The 21,527-nt window shown below is 37.0% G+C and overlaps 1 protein-coding gene across 1 annotated transcript in view; it reads right to left on the minus strand.

The window, feature by feature from the left end:
• DPYD (dihydropyrimidine dehydrogenase) overlaps positions 1–21,527 on the minus strand; it is a 311,278-nt gene that overhangs the window by 162,213 nt on the left and 127,538 nt on the right. Inside the window, exons 8-11 of the mRNA XM_031057867.1 lie at positions 17,835–17,942; positions 14,649–14,818; positions 12,781–12,991; positions 4,534–4,718 (exon numbers count right to left, since the gene is read on the minus strand). Coding sequence (XP_030913727.1) covers positions 4,534–4,718; positions 12,781–12,991; positions 14,649–14,818; positions 17,835–17,942 — 674 coding nt within the window. The remainder of the gene's footprint in view (positions 1–4,533; positions 4,719–12,780; positions 12,992–14,648; positions 14,819–17,834; positions 17,943–21,527) is intronic.

Raw genomic sequence — 21,527 nt, forward strand, 5'->3', positions numbered from 1 at the left:
TCCTATCACCTCCTTTTTTGCTGTTTCTTTCCTTTCAGCACAATGCTTAAAAAAATAAATATATTTTATAAGCCTTGATGCATTGTTTTCTACAAAGCAAAAATTTTTGGCAAACAGAAATGGTATATAGTTTCCTGAAAGTGAAATCATCTTTATAATGAAGGATTTCCCTGATATTGCACAAACAAATAGGAAAAGAAAGCCTGCAGGCAAGAGTTTATTTATAATAACTCTTCTCCTGATTTTCAGAAGTAGAGGACAAAAAGTGTGGTCTATTCTTCCTCTCAATTTGATGCCAACCAGCTGAGCTACCAATATTGCAGGTACTTGCAATCATGACAATTTTTTGGAGACTGGAACAGGGTGGTGAAAAATCCTCCAGCACATTGCAAGCAGTGGGTCTACTTCACCCTAAACAGGGTAAAGGACTGGCCTGAAGGCAAAAGCACAGGAGCTGCAGTGCAGGGCTGAGAGGCAGGAACTCAGCTTTAGACCTGATGCAATTTTTGACATTAATTTTCTTTAGATGGAGAAAATTCCTAACCAGAGTGATATGGTCTAACTACATTTTCTGGCCTTTAACAAAGATAGACTGTGAAAGCAAGTAGTTGTATTGCTGTTATTTTTCACAGAGAGCCTTCTCCACAAGTGCTAGTGCCTGGAAGTTTTCCTGAATACTTCCATCTTACTCTGGCTTTCTCCATTTTGAAGTCTGATCTTAAAACATGTCTCTTCTCCCTTGCTTCTGCTATCCTCTCTCCATTAATTAACTTGGTGGTAAATATGTTTATATCATTTCATACAATCTCTGAATGGTTGTGGTTGGAAGGACAGGTGGGGACTACCTTGTCCAGCATCCTTGCTATAGCAGGTTTGCTCAGGCCTTGATCCACTTTGAGAGAGATTTTCTCAGCTCCTTTCTGGCTTTCTCTTTCTGTAACAGACATATTGCTCATTCAGGAGCAAGCAACTAAATTACCAGGCTTCCTGAACCTGCCTTTAATTCACCTTTTTTGCAAATGGTGCTTTATTGCTGCCTTGCTAGTGTTTCCTATGTTGTTCTAGCTAAACAAAGGAACATTCATTTTTTCCTGCAGTTATCCTGAAAAGAAACAGACAACGTAACTAATGGCTTCAAATTCAAACTTCCTGGCAACCTCTCAATTCTGGTATTGATTATGAAATAATGTATATTCATGCTCAATAATGTATAATGCATGCTCAAGGAATAGATGAGAATGGTTGATCTTGATAAAGAATCAACACTATACTCTTCAGAGACAAAGCACATATATTTTCTGACAGCATAGGTAAAGAAAAAATAGAAAATATACAACAGTGGTTCAAAATAACACTGTGATGTGCTCAAAATTCATCTTGAATGATGTCTTAGCGAAGTGCAATTTATATCAGTTGGGATCTAGGCCTCTATTCTCTAAATGCATCATGTACATTACAGTCTAGGAAAAATATAAAAGAAACTGCCACAGTGGAAGGTTACAGTAAAGAAGAAAATAGATTTAAATAAATGAAAACTTACTGTGATTTAGAAAAAAAAGTCACTTTAAAAGAGGGATTTTAGTGAGAAAAAGATGGTAGCTTGACTGTCATATATGGGAAAACATCCCACAGGTAAGTGCATGAATAGAACGGGAGTGAAGCATTAGGACTGGCACAGTCATCCAAGACGAAAATACTGGAACTGTCTTTGCTCTCAAGATAGGCATAGAAAATTAAAAGTGAGTCCTTTTAACTTTTGTGAGTTACCCTCCATATAACTATTATACTATTAAACCCATTCACACATCAAAAAGAAGTGAAATCGTAACTGAGGCCTAGAAGAGAACAGCAGCCTGTATTGCTTCTGCACAGGATCATAAAGTCACTGTTGGACAAAAGTGAAGGCTTACAATCCCCAAACTAAATAAATCACTAAGATTACTTAACTGAATTTTTTATGTCATTCATGGAATAACAAAAGAAGGTTGAATTGTGAGAAAGTATGAGTAGTAGAAAGTTGCATGAATTGGGCTGATTCTGTTTGGATCTCTAAAGACTTGCAAGGAATGGTTCTAGGAAGACTGACTGTATTTCCTAACAGGTTCTACTACAGCTATCCTTAGTTAGGCTTTGACCGGTCATGTTTATAGAAACTAACCTGACACAGCTGCAGGCAACAATTTTTGAGATGAACCTATGCCTCATATAGTGGGAGGAATATGTTAAGAGGCAGGAGATATTTAGGCAACTAATGATGGAAAGTTTCCAGCATAAGAGCAGCCAAGAAGCTTCTGTAAATAACTCTCAGTATTGAACATAAGGCATTTCTGCTGAAGAGTCCTGGAGTCTGGATCTCATGCCTGACTTGACCACGTGCCAGAGCTTGCAGTGACTGGAGTTTCAGGGCACATATCAGCCCCATCTGTTCGCTTAGCCTTTTGCCTGGAGTAGGTTGGGATACAAGCGGCGTGCTGTTCAAACACTGCATTCTGCAAGTAGTCAGGATGGTAGGTTTGAGTCACACTCTTTGACATTGTCTTGGACTAGTTGAGAAATTCTATAGAATAGTTTTATTTTGATGAAGACTGACTGCATCATTTATAGATCCTGGTGCTGAGATAGTCGTTGATTTTGGAAATGGCTACCTACTCCTTAACTGAAACAGACAGTATCAATGCATTTATTTAAAATTGAATGTGTACTTGATTCAGACACTCAGTTCACAGGATGGTTGCCTGCTTTAGAATCTCACAGCAGAGAGAAAGTAAGGTGGTGTGCAAGGGTATTTTTTCATTTGCTTCTGGAAGTTTTCAGAATACAGCTCAGCTGTGAACTGAGTGCATGTGCACACACATGAGCACAAAGGCAGGCACACATGCACATGCCTGTCCCTATAAACAGCAGGGTAGTACAATCCTTCTCTTATCCTTCTCTAAACAACTTCTTTAAAAACGAACTCCTCCAGTCACTAAAATTTCTACCAGCTCCAAACACTGGTGAAGTAAATTGCCAAATTACAGCATTTTGCACCACAGCAACCAGATTTTACAAGGGCTGCACATCCAAATAAATGCCCTTGGGCAACCCATTCATCTAACAGCTGGAAAGGTGACACTTGACATTTGGAAACTTTCCTGTGAAGATTGCTGTAAGGCTTTCCCATTAGCTTCCTGGTGAGACTGTAAGGTTGAATAAGCTGCCTTGAAACCTGCAAAGGGTAAAAGAAATGCTCTAATATCACAAGTCTGCTTGATTTAAAATTCTAATTCTCAAGCCATGACTATTCAGATTTTTTTCCAAAGTATTAAACACATTCCAGAGTGGGAAAAAAAAAAAAAGCTTTCTGGAGAAAGCAACATGATAAAGGAGGGTTGCCTGTATTTCTAAGAGGTTGAATAAAGAGACAAAAAGGAGATACCTTCTCTCCCCTACCACAGTTACCCAAAATCACTGTGCATTGAGAAATTAAGCAAGCAGGTCAGGGATTAAAGATGTTTCACACTCAGCATTTTCATCGGGTCTAAGAAGGCAGGACACAAACAGTGCATTACAACAAGTGCGAAAAAATATGCACAGATACTAACAACAAGCTTTCAGCTGAAGTATTTTTAGGAAGTGAAATCAGACCCCAACAGCATGAAATTGCACAAACATGCAATCAGAGAGGCTTTGAGCAGATGGATGGGGGAGAAAGACATTGAGCTGTTACAGTCCCAACTTCAGTTGTTCAAATCTCTTTATGTGGGAGAATGAATCATGTATCATGTTTCTCAAAAGTTCCCTGCACTACGAACACACTTTTTGTCAGTTGGTTCTCCAGGCTGTGTCTCTGTCTTGGGAGGTTTCTATTCAGCTCCTCTAGACATTGTGCTCATCTACTAGAAAAATTAGGGCAGAGTCAGCAACATGCAAGGAGAACCAAAGGGAGACGTGGTTTTTCAGGTTTGTATGTATTACATTTCTCACGTAAATTCTCCTTTGCGTTATTTACCTCTGTGCATTTAATGTTTAGTTTTTGTCAAGCTCTTGTATCCAGATTATCAGCCTCATCAGAGCAAACTGGGTTCCAGTGTAGACAACCTGAGCACTCTGTAAACTGTTAGTAAACTAAAAATGTCTTCCTTGGGTAACAACATTGGCAGTAGTTAATTTTTACTTTATGCACTACTGGAAGATTTTACTTTTTAATACTTATGGAGCTCACTCCTTTTCCCCAATTACCCAATTAGGGCTTCTGCTTGCAGTGTCTGTTGTGCAGGGAGGCTTACTATCCTTGAGTGGAACTCAGAGCTGGGGCCAAGAAAACATTGCTTGAATTTTAGTGTTAAGATAATGTAAGAAAGCAGAGTTCACCTACCCAAACTCTAATATGTGATCCAAGATGAATGAATACGTAATGTTCTAATCACCAGATAATCTAGGTATTATTTCTCAAAATTTGTACAATGAATCAAAACTACAATGAAAATATTTTTCAAAGTATCTAAAAGCAGATAAAACTGGGAAAGAGAAAAATACTTTTGAAGAAGTCACCTGGATGTATCTGTGCATGTACCAGGAAGCTTGTTTGCCATCGTTCACAGATTCCACTGTAGTATTGGCAAGACCACCAACATCACCCCCTGCAAACACCCAGGGCTCACTTGTTTGCATCGTTTCTGGGTCTACTTCAGGGAGACCCCATCTGTTAAACTTGATAGGTGCCATGGCCTCTCTGACTGTAATTAAATAAATGACAAATATGTTAATAAAAGAAAGAAAAAACTGTTGCTAAAATCTGTCAAATATAGGCTGATAACAATAAGAAAATCTAATGCTGAGAAAGGTATCTCTCATTAAAGTCAAAGCCATCCTGACTTAATATTCAAACTCAGAACATTCTGGAAGAAAGGCTCACTTCAAAACTTGTTACACATATTACAAATAAAACCATAAAACCACAATCAAAATCAAATTATTAGAAGAAGACAGTATCTTTTGTATCTTTTCACTACAACTTCTGAATATTTTTTAGAGCGTGTATTAAGAGACCTTAATCTTTTTCATGCTGTTAGGAAACAGCATATAGAGGCATTTTGCACATGAAATATTATTTTCCTCCAAATAATGTTGATTTGAAAACAAAAAAAAAATTTAACTGCTTGGCATTATATAAATGTCATTAAATACACATAAATGCTCAGAAGACTATTCTGTTAATATTTTTTAAATTACTACATTCACAAGGCACTTCAAAGTATCTTCATTAAGAGAATAATCTTTTCAATAAATAGTTTTAGCAAATTTTGATGGCATCTATCAAAATAGGGAGGGCCATATAGCTTTGTCTGCAGTAACAGAACATGCTGCCATAAAATGCAGTTTAAAATTGCAATGTCCCTCAGGGACGTACCACTGGCAGATGCAGATTGCCAAGGTCAATTAAACTGATGTAGTTGCACTGTCGTAAATGTAAAAGAGAAACCTGCCAGTTTAAGATGAAGACTTCTCCAACACAAAAGGCAAAGTCATGGTATTGTCCCAGCACACGCCTCAGTACAGAGCAAGCTTCAAACACAGCTTTCCCATACATCACAGTGATGGGATTTTCGTCCAAGGCTCTGTGTCTCCTTTCATTTCCATATTAGAAATGTATTTCAAAGTGGAGGCTGTGTATAATCAGGGGCAAAATAATGAAACAAGAAACAAGATACAAACATTGTCACCTATTTGTCCCACCTACACTCTCCTCCTCAACCTTGGCATTTACAAACATATCCAAAGGACTTAAATTCAAAGGATTTTTTGCAACTTGTTCAGAAGCCTGAGTCAGAGAAGACAGTCCTAAACTGAAAGCCTGTAGCAGATTTTCTACCAGAAGTATTTAATCTATCTGCATGCCCTATTGCCTGCACAGTCTCTCCTACCTGGCATATACATGACGCTTAAGTTGACAAAAATAATATTTGGGTAGCAACAAACTCAAAAACTTAAGAAATTGTGTCCTGTAAAAATATCTAAATTACTGAAAGATCACATGGAACACAACCTTCAGACTGAGACATTTTTCATCTGGAAAATGAGGGGTTTGGTTTGTTTGGGTTTGGGCTTTTTCTGTTTGTGTGGGTGTTTTTAAAGGAAAGAGTTGGCTGATAGCAGTTTTATCAAAAATCCTTCAGAAATCAATACATTAACTTTCTCTTTGTGCCCCAGACTGTGTGTACTTCAAGAAAGCTTTTGATCATCTTATATTTGTCATTTATAGGAGAACTTATTGCATCCAGTGGTACCATCTCAGCATGTGGTCTAGACGGCTCTCACAAGTTAAATATGTACAGGCTTGTAGAGACATGTTTGGAAAAAAACAGAGGAAAACTTGGTACTAGGGATTTAATAGATTACTTCTGTCTGAGACAGGACTGAACCACAGTAATGGTTTTGAGGACAACATGCTGTTGAAAATGTAGTTTTTCAAAAGAAATTATGTAAAACTGGGAGTTCTGACTACTTATTTCATTTTATGGGAAAACAGGGTATTACATCTGTTATCCTGTATCTATTACATTTCTCAAATCTCTTTGAATTGCTTTGTTCTAAAATAGCTGTCTGGACATAATTATACCAAAAACTTTTTGAGTGTGAAGAATGTCCAACATATCTTCACCAGAAACATCTCTCCAGGCCTGGGGATTTGTCTGTGTGATCAGTATTTTTAAAATCAAGAAAGAACATTTCCCTGGTGGCAAGGTTGACATGGTATCCAACTGCTATTTATTTCTTTCTTAAAATCTCCAAGATTTAGGTTATATAAAAAAGGGCATGGTTCAAAAAACATTTTATATAAGAGTTCCTAACATCCTCACAATTTGGATCTGATACCTGGTGCAGCTGAGAGGCTGAAGGGAGCACCTCCCAGACCACATGCACAAAGCAGGGGAGAACTTTTGTCTTCAGAAAGGAAAGTCCTTTCTCTGCCCCTGCAAGGGTGAGAGAGAGCCAAGGAGCTAAATGTGAGCTTGAACTATTGGTTCTCTGAATTGTTGTTTGACACTGAACAACAAGCAAACCAGATATTTGGGACATAGGTAAAAAATATCTTTAAAAACCTTCACCCTCCCAGTTTCAGTCTTCAAAGTTTAAAACTAACATATCTTTTCTCTTGAAAATTCAAACTGCAATCCTGTGTTTGTGCTGCCATCTCCCCCCGCAGCCTAGTGAGATGTTATATATCATTTGAAAAGATCCTTCTGGATGAAAGACAACATACAATTTAATTATTCTACCGCTATCAAGTGATGTTAACACAATACCAAACAAAAGAAAAGTGCTGAATATATTTTCCAAATTCACTATATTCACAGAGCAAACAAACGCAAATGGAAACACAGCAGCAAATTATAGCATTTGCAAAAACAATATTAAAATATAAGTGAATACAGAAAAATTATTTTAATTAACAAAACAAATCAAATGGAAAAGATTCCTCAAATAAAGCTTTAAAAGTGAGTCTCTGTGTGACTGCCATGACTAATTATGCATCTATGTAATGTGTGTTCAATTTGGGCTTATTTAAATAGCAGAAATGCTCGTTAGCTGCAGTATATCTGTGAAGCTTCAATAAACAGTTTAATGGTTTTTATGTTTAACCAATTTGGTAAGTTCCTATAATTTTAGCTTTAGTAGCTCATTAATGTTATTTTTGATATCCATCTTACAGAATTCCTTTAAAGTGAATAGTAGCATTACTTCTGAAAAATACAAATATACAGTAACTTTCTTAATCTGAAATGTATAACTACAGCAGTCACGTGCACTAACAGATTAACTGCTGACATGGCCCAGTCTAAATGCCCAGCAAATAAAGAAAGGCACAATCTTGCTTCCAACACCCTCTACCCCACTAGTGTCCTGAACAGATTAAAGAATGGTTTGACTGGATAAAGCTGGGTCCAGCTACAGTGGGAGAGGGTCCTGCTGCAGGCTGTTACTGCCTTTGTTTTCTGTCTGTCACCAGCAAGCAGAAGTGTCTGATGTGTATCAACTCAAACAGAATTTCTGCCCTAAGTAAACAGGGCTTTAGAAATCACCATGAAGCCACTTTTTGATATTGGGAATGGGTAATGATTTCAGAGCATGGCACTGCTGCACCCAAACTCATTCAGTAAAGCTATTTGTGGAGAAAAATCCTATTCCAAATGACCCAGCAGGAAAACTCCTATCTATTTCAATAGGAATCTTTTGAACCTATATAAATTACAGTTTTATATAACAATTTTTTTTACAACTCTGGTGCCTCAAAGCCTGTTGGTGTGAGGCAGATGCTGTGCTAGCAGGCAGATGCCAGGGCATTCCCAGCTGGGGTATCACAGCCTCCCCTGTCCCCTTTACTCTTTCATTAGATAGTCAAGGCTTCAGTGCTCTGCAGTCAAAGTTACCCAGCTGCCTGAGCAGGTTCTATGAAGAAACTCAACAGTCCTCCCAAGTTCCGAACTCCTGGTTGCTGTGCCATTTGGAGTTCCACATTTGATCAAAGGAAAACTAAAATCTTTTTCACTTATGAGATTAGAGCTCTGCAAACTTTTTTTTCCTTTGTTCCCTAGCAATGCTTCTCAAACTGTAGACATAAAAATTAACTTTGAGTAGGTTAAATTATAAAATTATAAACAACTTGGGAAAAGTTATCTTTACTTTATGTTGAACTATTCTAGGGAAGCAGTAAGGATGGGGTTTGCGGCTGCAGTTTCCAAGAAAGATGACAGTTGTACTAAAAGTAAAATCAAAATATCTGAAAGTTGTGACTGATTCCTGGAATTATGAAATAAAGTTGTGCCCTTCAGTCAATGATGCAATAGCTAGCTACTACCAACATTTTCATAAAACATATTTTGGTTCACAAATAACTTACTACTTCTGGGATTTTTTTACAAAGGTGGTACTTGGATTTTGCTTGGATATTTTTTCATTTCTCTTTTTTGCTGTTCCAAGAAAATAAAACAGACATTATCATGCTAAGATTCAGTGTTCTGGTTACATCTGGATTCTTCCTCTTTACTGCTGCCTGCTAAACAGAGTGTCAAACTAAAGTTAGGTTGCCAGTCCCCTATCCTGGCTTAGTCCTTTGCTCTGCACTGAATTTTGTAGCACATTTTCAGCACTATTTTCTATAATTTCTCTGTGGTTCTCACTGAACATTCAAGAAAATAAATCCAAACAAGGGCATTTGTTACAAAATTTTGCAGTACTAAAGTATTGTTCCCTTTGCTTATCAGAAGGATTAGAAAAGGGTTATTTCAAAGTTCAGACTTCAAAACCAATGGGACTGGTGTTAAGAAGGATGTAGAGGCTGGACACAGTGTGAGGGAGCACACAGAATTGCAAGTGTACATGTTGAGTAGTTGCAATTAGGAATGGTGACACAAGATATTTCAGTAATTCACTAGCACATTGTAAGCCTCAAAAACAACAAACTAAGCAAAAAAGCAATAACCAAAGAAAAAGTACAAAATTTCTCTCACAGCTCTTTCTTTTGTGGGTCAGTTACAATGGCTTGAAGGCTCTGGTAAGCTTTTCACTTAAAATAAAGCAGCCTGCACTTGCAAAAAATTTTTTCTTCAAGAAGAAGCAAAACATTTTTCTTACTCCATCTGCAGTAGTTGGATTTGAACAATGGTTTTTTACTGGTTTTAGTAAAATGGTAACCTTCTTAAAACAGTCTAGAAGGCAACTCTCCTGTTTCATCTATAAGCAATTCCAGGAACATAAAATCAAACTAGGAGTAAATTTTTTAAAGTGATGCATTTATATGATTCCAACGGGAGGATGAACACCCACTAGAACTGCTGCTTAAAACCACCATCAGAATTTTATTTTAACAAAACAAAAAAGACTAAATACCTATTGTGAACACATGGAATCTCAGTTGCAAATTTAATAGTTACCATGCAAGAATAGGAAACATCTTGTTGAGGATAATAGACCAGAAAAAACTTTCTAACCTATAAGCTACTTCTGCTCAGTCACCCACACACTTATGGCTTCTTACAAAACTTTCCAACATGAGCATCAAGGCTGCCCTGAACACTTTGTTGAACCGGGGCTAAGTCTAATTTTAATCTCTCTGGTTTTGACAGTATTTTCTTTATTCTTTTATCAGTAGAAACAACTTTTATAGGATATAAACCTGCTAACTTAGCCCATACCAATACTGCATTTGCAGTTCCCCGAGGTGCCTTACGAATTAGGTCAATTGATAGAGCTCTTTGTATGAGCAGCAATTAAAATGTTTATTCAACCTGCACCTGAGTCACCCAGTCACAGGATAATTGAGACCAGAAGGGCCCTCTGGAGGTTACCTATTCCATTCCCTTCAAAGTTAGATCAAGTTCCAAGTCAAATCAGTTTGCTCATGGCATTGTCCAGTTTTGAGTACCTCAAGTATTTTCATCTCCATCTGTTGATGGGGAATACCTGAATATTTTCATCTCTTGAATAGAGAAGTGTTTCTAAATGAAGTGTACTTCATTTAGAAAAACCAATCAACCACAAAAACAAAAAAACCACAACAAGACACTAAGATGATGTTTTGGTGTTGTGGTTTTGTTTTGGTTTTTTTTTTTTAATTTTTCATTTATTTTTGTTATGTACACTGAAGTAGCCTGGAGTTTTGGTTGTAATCCAGCTCAACAGTGAAAAGCAAATTTGATTTTCATTAAGACAGCCTAAAAAAAAAAGACTTAAAAGCAACTGAAATGGTATGCTCAAAATAAGCACTTTGTGCACTGAAGTCTTAGTTTCTTCTCACTTTCACAACATCCAACACAAATGACTTGCATTTTTCCTTTTTATTGATTGCTTTTCTAACAGCAGTTTCACCCAAAATACAGCATGAAACTGAGGTGTTTTGCTCACCCCCAAAGTAAATTACTCTATTCTCTCATGATCAGCTCACTGCATGACTGTTCCCCTCCCATTTTATGTTCCTATTTAAAAACCTCTCAACAATTAATTTAGACTGTGAATGTACCCTAGGAAATACAAGACTGGCACAGTACTATGGCACAATACTTACTGGCTGCTTAGCACAGTAAGTTCAATCTTTTAATTGAGATAATTTTTAACGTGGGAGAAAACAGAATCACTCTTGTATCATGGGGTCTATGAATCACAACAAAATATATGGATTGAATAGGTTAATATTGATTTACCACATGAGATTCTAGAAACCCTTCCAAAAATCTAAACACAGGGTTTTAAAAGTAAAATTACCACCAGAACCAACAAAATTTGCCAAAATTCTCAGTTAATCAACACCGTCATCAGAGTAGTTAATGAATCTCTTGGAAAAAACCCTTAAATCCTCTTCTTCCTGCATCGTGGAGGTTAGACTGACCTCTGAAATATGACCCACACAAACGACAATCTTTCCACAGCAATACAGCTCCAAGAGGAATGGGAGTCTGTTCTCTCCTCTGCCCTGTAGAGCAGGAGGCAGCAGCAGGCCAGCAGGCAGCCCTGAGTAGTGAGCTGGGAGCAGTCACTTCTAGAAACAGCCTACGATGCAAAACACTGCCCCAAAGCATTAGTAGCACACACAAGATAGGACTGCTCCTGGTATTCACTTCACATGTTCCTCAAAATACCAGGCTGATCCTTCTTTTTACTGTAGAAGGTTTAGACCCTTCTCATGGTTGCAGGATGGTTTACCATTCTATACAACTGGATGTGGAGCAGGGAGTGCTGAGTGCATTCAGGTTTAGAGCCTGCTTACATCATTTAGGATTTACCATTTTACTTGACTGCAAAGATTCACAAAAGTACAACATGCTAAGAAATTCTGAATATCAAATTTTCTGGTCTTGTGCAATCTGAGGCACTTGCCAAGTCCTCTGTCAGAGCATTTATACCCAAAGGACCATGAAAACATGCCATGTGTTAATTGGCTGGCATGACCATGCCCTGGAGAGGCAGGCACATGGTTCACCAGGCTTTCAGAACTTGCTAGCCTAGATGACCGTCTCCAAGCCAAAGACCTTCTCATTCTATCAGTGTGTCTCCTGCTGAGTCAATGTTTTTATTCTGAGGCACCTTCAATATATGTGCCTGAAGTTCTAAAATCTAACCTAGTGTCAGAGGAGAACAATCTAAACGCTGCTCAGTTCGCATGTTGTTGACTGTATTCATGTTCATCTCTCTGCTAAATGGAGACAATTCATCCAATCTCTGAAATGTCATCAATGTGCCAATTTCTGTATTTTTAATACAGAATGAAGTAATTGCTAATTTTTAAGACTAAGCCTTGTAAAGTGCAACTAAGAAATATTGTGTAAGAGAGGTCTCACTTCTCTTATATATGCACAAGAAATAACTAATATCCAGACCAGCTGAACCAGAATAATGAATGTTTCAATGCCTGTTTATTTTGCCAAGTTAAAAAAAAAGATATTTCAGAGATCAGATCAGTTTAGCTTAAAGATGTAACATAATGAGTTTCTCTAGAGTTAATTAATGAGACCAGAAGAAATTCCCAAGAGTCTGAGATCCCACTCACACTGAGAAGAAAAATATATGCTGAGGAACTGTACTTCAATGCTGAGTTCCAGCTCTATACAGCAATATGCAGAGAACTGCTTAGTTACCAGACCCCCAAATCTTTTTCTAAAAGATGTTCCTGAAGGACAAACTCCTGTAAGAGGACCAGCAGTCACAAGCTGAGTAATCTCCAAAAGACCCATCTGACAAAACTGTTAAAGGACAGGACACGCAGCTAAAAGAGCAATCTGTATTTGCATTGGTCAGGGTTACCTTTATCATCCCCCAGAACAGAGCCAAAGGCACTGATCACCACATTGGCTTTCAGACGCACAACCTGATCCTCATCTTCTCTCCAGCATCCATTGCTGTCCTGCTCCGTTCGAACAAATTCCATAGCAACGATTTGTCCACCTTTAAGAACAACTTTCCGAGGAGAGAGGAAAGGCAGAAATTCACACTTCTCTTCTTTTGCAAGTTCCATCTGTAGAGTAGAAGCAATAAAATACATAACTTTAACATGCTGCATTTACAGGGGAAAAAAGCCCCAAGCAAACCAACAAGGAAACATTTTTTGCTCAAGATGTTACCATAGATTCTACTATAGCAGAAATCAGCCTTGTCCAGTATGCAGAGAGTCGTCTTATAGTCAGCTTCAGAGCCTCTCATGCTATCAAATCAAGCAGTGGTAGTAAGTAAACTTTCAAGGCAAATATTTCTCAAACATATTTTCTTATTTCTCCAGTATATTTTTTTATTTTTCTGTTACTTTGAATATGTTTAACTTTTTTTAGGGCAAAAGATTTCTCTTACATAAATATCTGTGTCTTTTAAGAAGTAGCCTAGTATCAACTTAGTCCATGCCCTGATTTACGTTTACTGTGATTTTAAGATTTTATTAAATGCTGACTACCGTGTACAAGCAACAGTTTTCTGAGTGACAATCCAGATTTAAGGATCTTCTGAATTTCTGCCATGTTAAAACTATTAAAGTCAATAATCTTCAGAATTTGACTGTCTCTATCTACACAACTTTTTTGAACATGTAATATCCCACCAGACATGATTCTACCATGGCCATTACTAAATGAAGCTACTTCTATTTTACTGTTTTCAAGACCCACTGCACAACTGGATGAGGAGAAACATTGACAACTTTTAGAAATTTACGCAGGCTCCTATGAAAGATTTTGGTTCAGATTATAGTAAGAATCTGAATAGCACATGAGTCTGTGCAATGGCTTTGGTAATCTCATTGTGTCTAGAACTCTTGACTGAAGTGCAACAGAAGTAAATCATGCACCAATAAATCCTCTATTACTTTCTTTGCAGCTCCATTTCCCTTCTGGAAGATCTAAGATGCCCACATTCTTGAAACAGACGACCAAACTACCGTAAATCTCATTATAAAGATGCGTTAGATGGTGTGCTACTCTCAAGTATATAGAAGTGTAATGTACCAAATAAATAAAAAACAGAAAAAGACCACCAAAATAAGAAAAAAAAATCTGAAAAAACTCCTGTAGTACATATAAATTAATAACAGAGTAATCTCAAAATGTGCAGATGATCTAATAAATGCCAAGTACAAAGCCAAACTAAAACCAAATGGATTGGAATGCTGAAATATGTGATGAATAGTATTGCTTCACTGTCATTGGCAGTGATTCAAAGCCAAAATCACTGTACGTAATTTTCTCACCAGAAAGAAAGGAAAGGTAAGAAAGAAAGAAAGCCTTCTATAGGCTCACAATGTCAGAATCACTGAGATTCCTTAAACAACAGCCAGAAGGTATCATTCTAGGATCTAACTATGATCTGAAGAGCTACCTACAATACTCTAATGGCTGTTTGATTCCAACACTGAAAATTTTAGTTCATTTCCCAACTTACAAGAAATTCTAACTCCTGTTTGCAAATACATCTCTCTGCCTTGTCAGGAAACGATACAACAGTGGAAAATTATTTAAACACAGAGTATACAAAGTGAGCCTTAGATCTTTAATAGACATTAATACATTTTAAGAGCATTTTTATAAACAAAACCTTTAGCAGGTGTCTACTAAGTACCTATAGCATGCTTTCAGGCCACATAGAAGTACCTAAGATGCCTTCTCAGAAATGCTGCTATTCAATTTTACCTCTTCTGGGACAGCCCTGATATGAGTGAATCCCTTCCTGAAGACCACGAAGACGCGACGAGCTCCGCAGCGCAGAGCAGATGTCGCACAGTCAAAAGCAGTGTCTCCTGCCCCGAGTACAATCACAGTTCCATGGATTGGTGGCAATGGAGAGTGACAGGCACACATCCCTGAAAGATAAAAGGAAAACCCCATTTTCAAGTAGAGAAGCCATTTCTGCATGACAGCTCAAAAGGTACTTGTACTCAAAGCAGCGTAAAATTGCATCTTACAGTTTCCAAGCATGGAGTGTCACTATCAAATTATTCTGCTCTACTGAAAGACAGTTTTATTCCCCCTTTTAAGATATGCTCATATACATAATTTCATAGTCAGTACTCTAAGCAGCTGCATCTTTCTATTGAGAAAGAATTCAAATGACAACATGTTAGTAGGATTGTGAGTCGTGTCAGATTGAAACTAGAATTGTGAGATCTTTTTATTCAAAAAGTAAGTTTCTCTCTCATCAGATTCATAGATTCACTATCCTCCCAGCTAAAAAAAAAAAACAAACCAAAAAAAACCCAAAACCAATCCAAAATAACAACGGAACAGAACAACAACAAAAAAGACGACCAGTTGTTGTTAGTTATAGTTTTGTGTAATAGTATACCAACATCAGTCCCCTCAAATTTCTATAAAGCTCTGACACTGTTCTGGTGGTGACATGATTCTCTGAGGCTATTCATCAGCTGAACATGAAGCAAAAGAATATTGTTACAACAATTCCTAGTTCTTCTACTGGAAGAAAATGCTTAATCTACAGTCGTTTTCTATAAATCATTTGTAAAACGTTACATGGAGAAAATGACAACATTATGTGTTTATCATCTACAGCTTGTATTTAATGATTCAATTAAACAAGAAATAGTTAAGTAAAACTGAACTGGGTCTGTTCCCTGGATGAGACTGCACTTTATCACATGTTTAAGTACAACTAATTGTTGATTAGGCAAATGATTATAAGTTGAAAAATATTGATATAAATAATACAAAGCTATATTCTTACCGAGCCCAGGACAGTTTCAGTCAGGAGGCACTAAGCTGGCCATTTACCTACTGTACTTTAACTCAAGTATCCTACTGTAGCAGGACACTTTCACATGTAATTGTGAAACACAAGTATTACTGAAGTAAATAATCCTTTTCATTTAGACCTACAAGCAGAGTGAGAAATTCCCCCACTCACCCATGAATGTGGCGTCACATTGACTATTTATTTAACGGGATTCTTAGTCTGAAATTCTCTCTAAAAACTTTTCTCATTTATTTTTAGTGAACTTAATACTCCATACAAATTGAGCAGTGGAAAAAGCACAAGTGAAGCAGGGGTCTGGCAGCTCAGAGTGCCATTAGAGTGTGAGTGTAGACGGGAACAGTCAGAGCAGCCTGCTTTGCTCCTGGGAACACACTCCCGAGGTAAATTCACAGCTATGTATTTGCAAGAGGAAACCCTTTTGGAAAAAAGTGTATTAACAAGTGGCATTCAGAATTAATAAGCAGGCAGAATATATATTTTACCATGAATAAGTCTATTATGTCTATTATTTAGATAACTGTCACAGTGAAAAAAGGAGGCTAGAGTAGGATGTAATACATGTATATTTTATTTTATAATTCCATGCCTTAAAGAGCAAAAGGTGCTATAGCTGCAGACAGACACAAGGAGAATTAAGTAAGAGACCATGTTAATTAACAGACAACACCAAAGACCTATCTATTACTGTCAATCAGAAAAGGTTAGTTCTTCCAAGTTCATCATTTTTCCCATTGTAGACTTAATATAAAAAAATCATATTATCATATTTGCTAGCTTATCAAGAGGGCTACTTCGCAATATTTTGAAATATGTGGATCACAGTATATAGATCCTCCTGCAGGCAGGTGACTTACAGTACACAACTGCTACATATCTTGTCAGAATTCTACAAAGTATTTTTAGTCAAATTGTTTCAAGAGAGTTTTGTTTTGCAGAATTTACTTTTCCTTTGTTAATCTACAAATGTGTTGCACTGCATATTCTCAATCTGTTTTACTTTTAAACATCTCTGTCTTCAAAAAGAAAATCCAAAAGCTCACCCTTTTCTCCCAAATCATTTAAGATTACTCTGAGCTTAAGAAAACAGACAGAAATAAGCATTTGATAAAAAGAGCTAGGAGATGGGACAGATGGGATGCAGAATTTCACTTCTGAAATATTTTGCATCAAATGGAGTAATAAATGTTACATTTACAAGCAGAATAATCTGCCATAGAATATATGTTTCTCAAAATTGTTTAAGAAAAGTCTACTAAATAAGTAGGCAATCCTGTATGATGCTAAAAAATCAGTTTGTAGATAAAACGAGTAATATTAAGTCATATGTAAAATACCACATTCTGTCCCAAGTAAAAAAATCAACCTGTACATTAATTTCTTCTTTGTCTGGGGAATCTAGACATATGAAGAAATGTGGCATAGAAATCACATATTTGGGGCTTATGAGTTCATATTCAGGGACACCGAAAGCATCTGTACTCCTTAGGGAGCAAATGCAGCTATCTCTGAGCTCAAAGAAAGACGTGAAACCAAAAAACAAGACTGTATTTGGTGCCTATGAACTGAGCACTTATTAACTCCTGTCATACTCCTGTTGCCCTGAGTGTTAGTCTGTAAGTTCATTGGGTAAAGAACTAGTGCTGATTTAAATGTGTCTATAAAGCCTGCAGCACATGACTGGGGATCAAGTAAAAGAATTTATCAACAATCTACAAATCAGCTGCTTATATAAGTCAGAAACACCTTTTTTAATATCAGATTTTTTCAAACCATCTTATATATACTATTTTTATCATTATACTTCATACAAAGGAGAAACTTGTGTCAGCTTTAGACTATAATTCCAAATAACAAATATAACTTATTAGGGGGAAATTATTTGCCATAAATTCAGTTTACATGATTACTCAGTTTATAACCTCTGGGACTAACTTTCCTGACCACGCTCCTGAGGTTGCCACTCACCAAGAGAAAATCCTGTCCCAGACATATTCAGTGGAAAGCACTTTGTAACTGGATGTGCTGCTTTGTAGCCAGACAGTTTGATATAACAATAACTGCTAATGACTTATTGAATGTGATTACAGCAAGAACACAGTACCACACACCTGGTTTACTTGCCATTGCTACCAAAGGTAAGAAGTCTTTAGATGTGTAGAATCCTTGATTCATTTTCAGCCCTTGGAATATACTGTCTCTGTTTGGTTCTGGCAAACCTGAAATAGACATTTTATGGCACATAAGAATTACACAGGAAATTCTAGTGACCAAATTTTAATGTTGGTCGCCAAACATTAGGAATGTTTAGTGACCGACATATATTATGAATTACACGCATGTTCTCAAAAACATCATCCATACAAGCACTTTCACAAACCCTTAGATGTTTCCAAAATAATATTGCAAATGATCACATTTGTAGTCTGCAGTTTACATAACTGGTGATTGTTTAATAGTACAGGCACTTGAAAATCAGGTTCCTTGACATTGTGTATACTTGTGTAACTCATAACAAAACAAATGCAGGGGAAGGGATTAGAGAGAACAGGGTGCAAAAGAAGATAATACAAATGAAGGAATAACAAACAGCCTAAGTGATGAGGGGAGGAAGACAAATGGCAGTGCTGTAGGTCTGATCTGTGAGTATTTGTATGCCATCATTTTTTGCCATTCTTTATTATTTTCTCAAAACCTTTAAGTCCTGATTGGCTGACCTTTATTCCTAGTTATCAAAACCACACATTTAGACAGAATCCATAGGATAAAGACAAGGATTTACTTCACAACTATTAATAGCAACAAATACCTTTCAGTTAAAAGAAAACAGCAAAAAGCATCTTCCAATTACCAAAGAACATAATCTCATTTTGGTGTGAATGGTTGGACAGTGCCAAAACCTAGCATGGCTGACACATCAGTTAAGCCATTTTACTAATGGAAATGCAATCAGGGTATTTTCAACACTCTCAACTTTCATATTAACATCTAAAACCACATAATATTATCAAAAGTATGCTAATTGATAATTACATACTGAAATGGAGTAAATGTCAACAATTTTTGTAAGAAAACATACTAGCACTGAGGCATCCTCAGAGCAAGCAGGAAGAACAGGAGCATACAAAGCAATCTGTGTTCCCTCCATTCTCAGGCATGGGTGCCAGCAGACTAATATTACTCCTCTTTGAGACACACTGGTCTGGAAAATCCTAACAACGCAATCTCAGCATCTACAGTAATGCAGAATTGCATGTTGAGAAGCAATTTTCCAAATAGGGAAGGTTTGGAGTCTTTTTCTATTAATTAAGCAACAAAAATCTGTATCATTACAGCACACGACCAGAACTACCTAATGAGAAAACTCAGTACTTTTTCATGAGTTACCTACATGAAGGAAGTTTTTTGAACCTGTAGAACTCTGAATGTAGATACTATATTACTAGAAAAATAAAATACGTTTTTAGATTTATTAGTTTCAGTGAAGCAAAACAAAATATACTCTCAGTGAATTCAAAATGCTTACAAGCCAAAAAGAAAATTTAAAAATCTTGAAATTTGATCTCTATTTCTAAAGAAAAATCATGACTCAGTTGCTGAACACCCAAATCTGAAACCAACACTGATCTATAGTTGGATATTGAGAAAAATAAGGTTAAAAAATACTAGCACATCCTGAACGTCAAGACCTTTGGATGCTGTACTTTCTGGGTAGACTGGAATTTCAGCTACTGAATAATGAATAATGGTATCTTAAGAGGCTGCCAGAAATACCTAGTACTATTCAAAGTACAATATGAAAATGCATTAAAGAAACAATTTTTAAAAGGGCATTGATTTTTCTCTATGTATATATTGCAAAATTATCTATGGCAAGAAGAGCACCTCAGAAAAAGCTCTCAGTGGCTGCCTCCAGGCAGAGGACATAGTAATGCAACCATTTCTATTGTGATATCCATAAACCAACTCAGAGGCCTCAGTTTACTCTTGGGAGAAACACTCTTGTCATTAGTGGGATGTGCACCCTGCATTAAAGATAATTTCCTTTCCACCTAATATGTACCTCATTCAAACTCAAAGAGAAACTCTCAAAATATTTTTCCCACTTATTTTTTGCTGCTTTTATCATGTCCTAATGAAAACTATTTGGTCTCTAACAGCATCAGTATTTTAGCTCCCATAGGCTGAATAAAGAGTATAATAAAGAAAGTGTTGCAATGTTCTTTATCTAGGTTCATCACTAGTCTTTTCAGATTCATCACTGAGTTGGATTAAGAGTGCACTGGGTTCAATAATGTTTAGCCTGGCTGATATGACCAAACAACTGCCAAAGATGTAGTCAATAAACGTGGTATTACCTGCTATTTATTTTACTATTTTCATTTTGCTGAAAACTCCCCGAAAAACAGTTTTGTGATATTTACACTTTAAGGAAACGCAGGGGATTTCTTCTTTTATACTTATAAACACTTAGCACAGATTGAAGCTCTTTGCTAAGCACCTGCTGGAAATTGTATTGTGCTGGATTCTGATGCATCTCTTTTCCTGTTCAGTATTTGCTATTGTAATGACTGCATTTACTTCTGTTAAAATAGAGAGATTTAGTACTTCTTCAAGCCACAAGGCAAGCTAAGAAAGAGGCAGACTGAGGCAGACAGAGAAAGAGATCAAGAACAGATAAGATTCACTTTAGAGACACCATTTCATAATAAACATTCACCCCACAGAAGTATGCTTTACAGAGAGCTCAAATATTGATAAATAGCCAACAGCCTCTTGGGAGAGAGAATATTTAACAAAAAATAGCTGTACAGGAAAAATGCAGTTTTGAGCAAATGGTTTCAGAGAAGAAATAAAATTTAAACAAACCCAGTCACCTATGAAAGACACAATTTAGGTCAAAATAATGAACCAAGAGAAACACTCTTTGAAGATAAATCCAGAGAGATCCTTTAGAAAAAGGGAATTCACACACTACTACAAAATAGCCAAGAGCCACCCAACAAAAAATGCTTAGAAAAATATAAGGTCTTTTCCCTAGCTTTCAGGCTGAAGCCAAGTAAATCAGTTCTCTGTTCTCCAAATCCACTTGCAAGCCATCTAAAGATTTTATTTATTATTTGCTATTTCATGTTCTGAACAATCTGTCACTATCCCACATCTTCCATCTTTAAATAATCTGTATCAATATCTAGTGATAACAATTATTTCCTTCCCCTGCACTGAAGAACAGCTCTTTTGAAGCAAGAGGAGGCAGATTAGAAAGGCAGCTCCCCTGGTGGTGCTTGGATGGGCTCTGCACACCCTGTTACAAGCAGAGGGGGCTGTGCTGATCCCCCCATCTTCTGCAGCCACAGCCCTGGGCTTCCTGAAGCCTCAGCTGCTTTGCTTGCTGCTGCCAGGGAAGCTTCTGAAGCCACTGCTATCCAAACCACGCAATGAAGCCTCTTGGGCTGTGGAAAACTGCATTTACTAAGAATAGAGAAAGTAGAAACATTGTGAAAATAACAGCTTGCATGACAGATCTAGTTCAGCTTTGCAAAATCTAACCTAGACAGTCCAAATCTGGGTCAGGTGCAGCAGAGAAAGCAATTCATCTTGATTCCTGACCCCCTGGTTTGCTGTGCTCTGCCTTCCATCTCCAGATGCTCCAGCTATCTCTCAGTAGGCATCACTACTCTCTTTGCTTCTTTCCTCCATTTGAACCCCACAACTCCTTCTCCAATTTGCAATTCCTCAGCACCAAAGTCTCTCCCATGTATGACATACCATATACTTTCCAAAGTCCTTAACCACTACAACAG

This window comes from Geospiza fortis, unplaced genomic scaffold (genome assembly GCF_000277835.1).
Source record: "Geospiza fortis unplaced genomic scaffold, GeoFor_1.0 scaffold403, whole genome shotgun sequence".
NCBI classification, from domain to species: Eukaryota; Metazoa; Chordata; class Aves; order Passeriformes; family Thraupidae; genus Geospiza; species Geospiza fortis.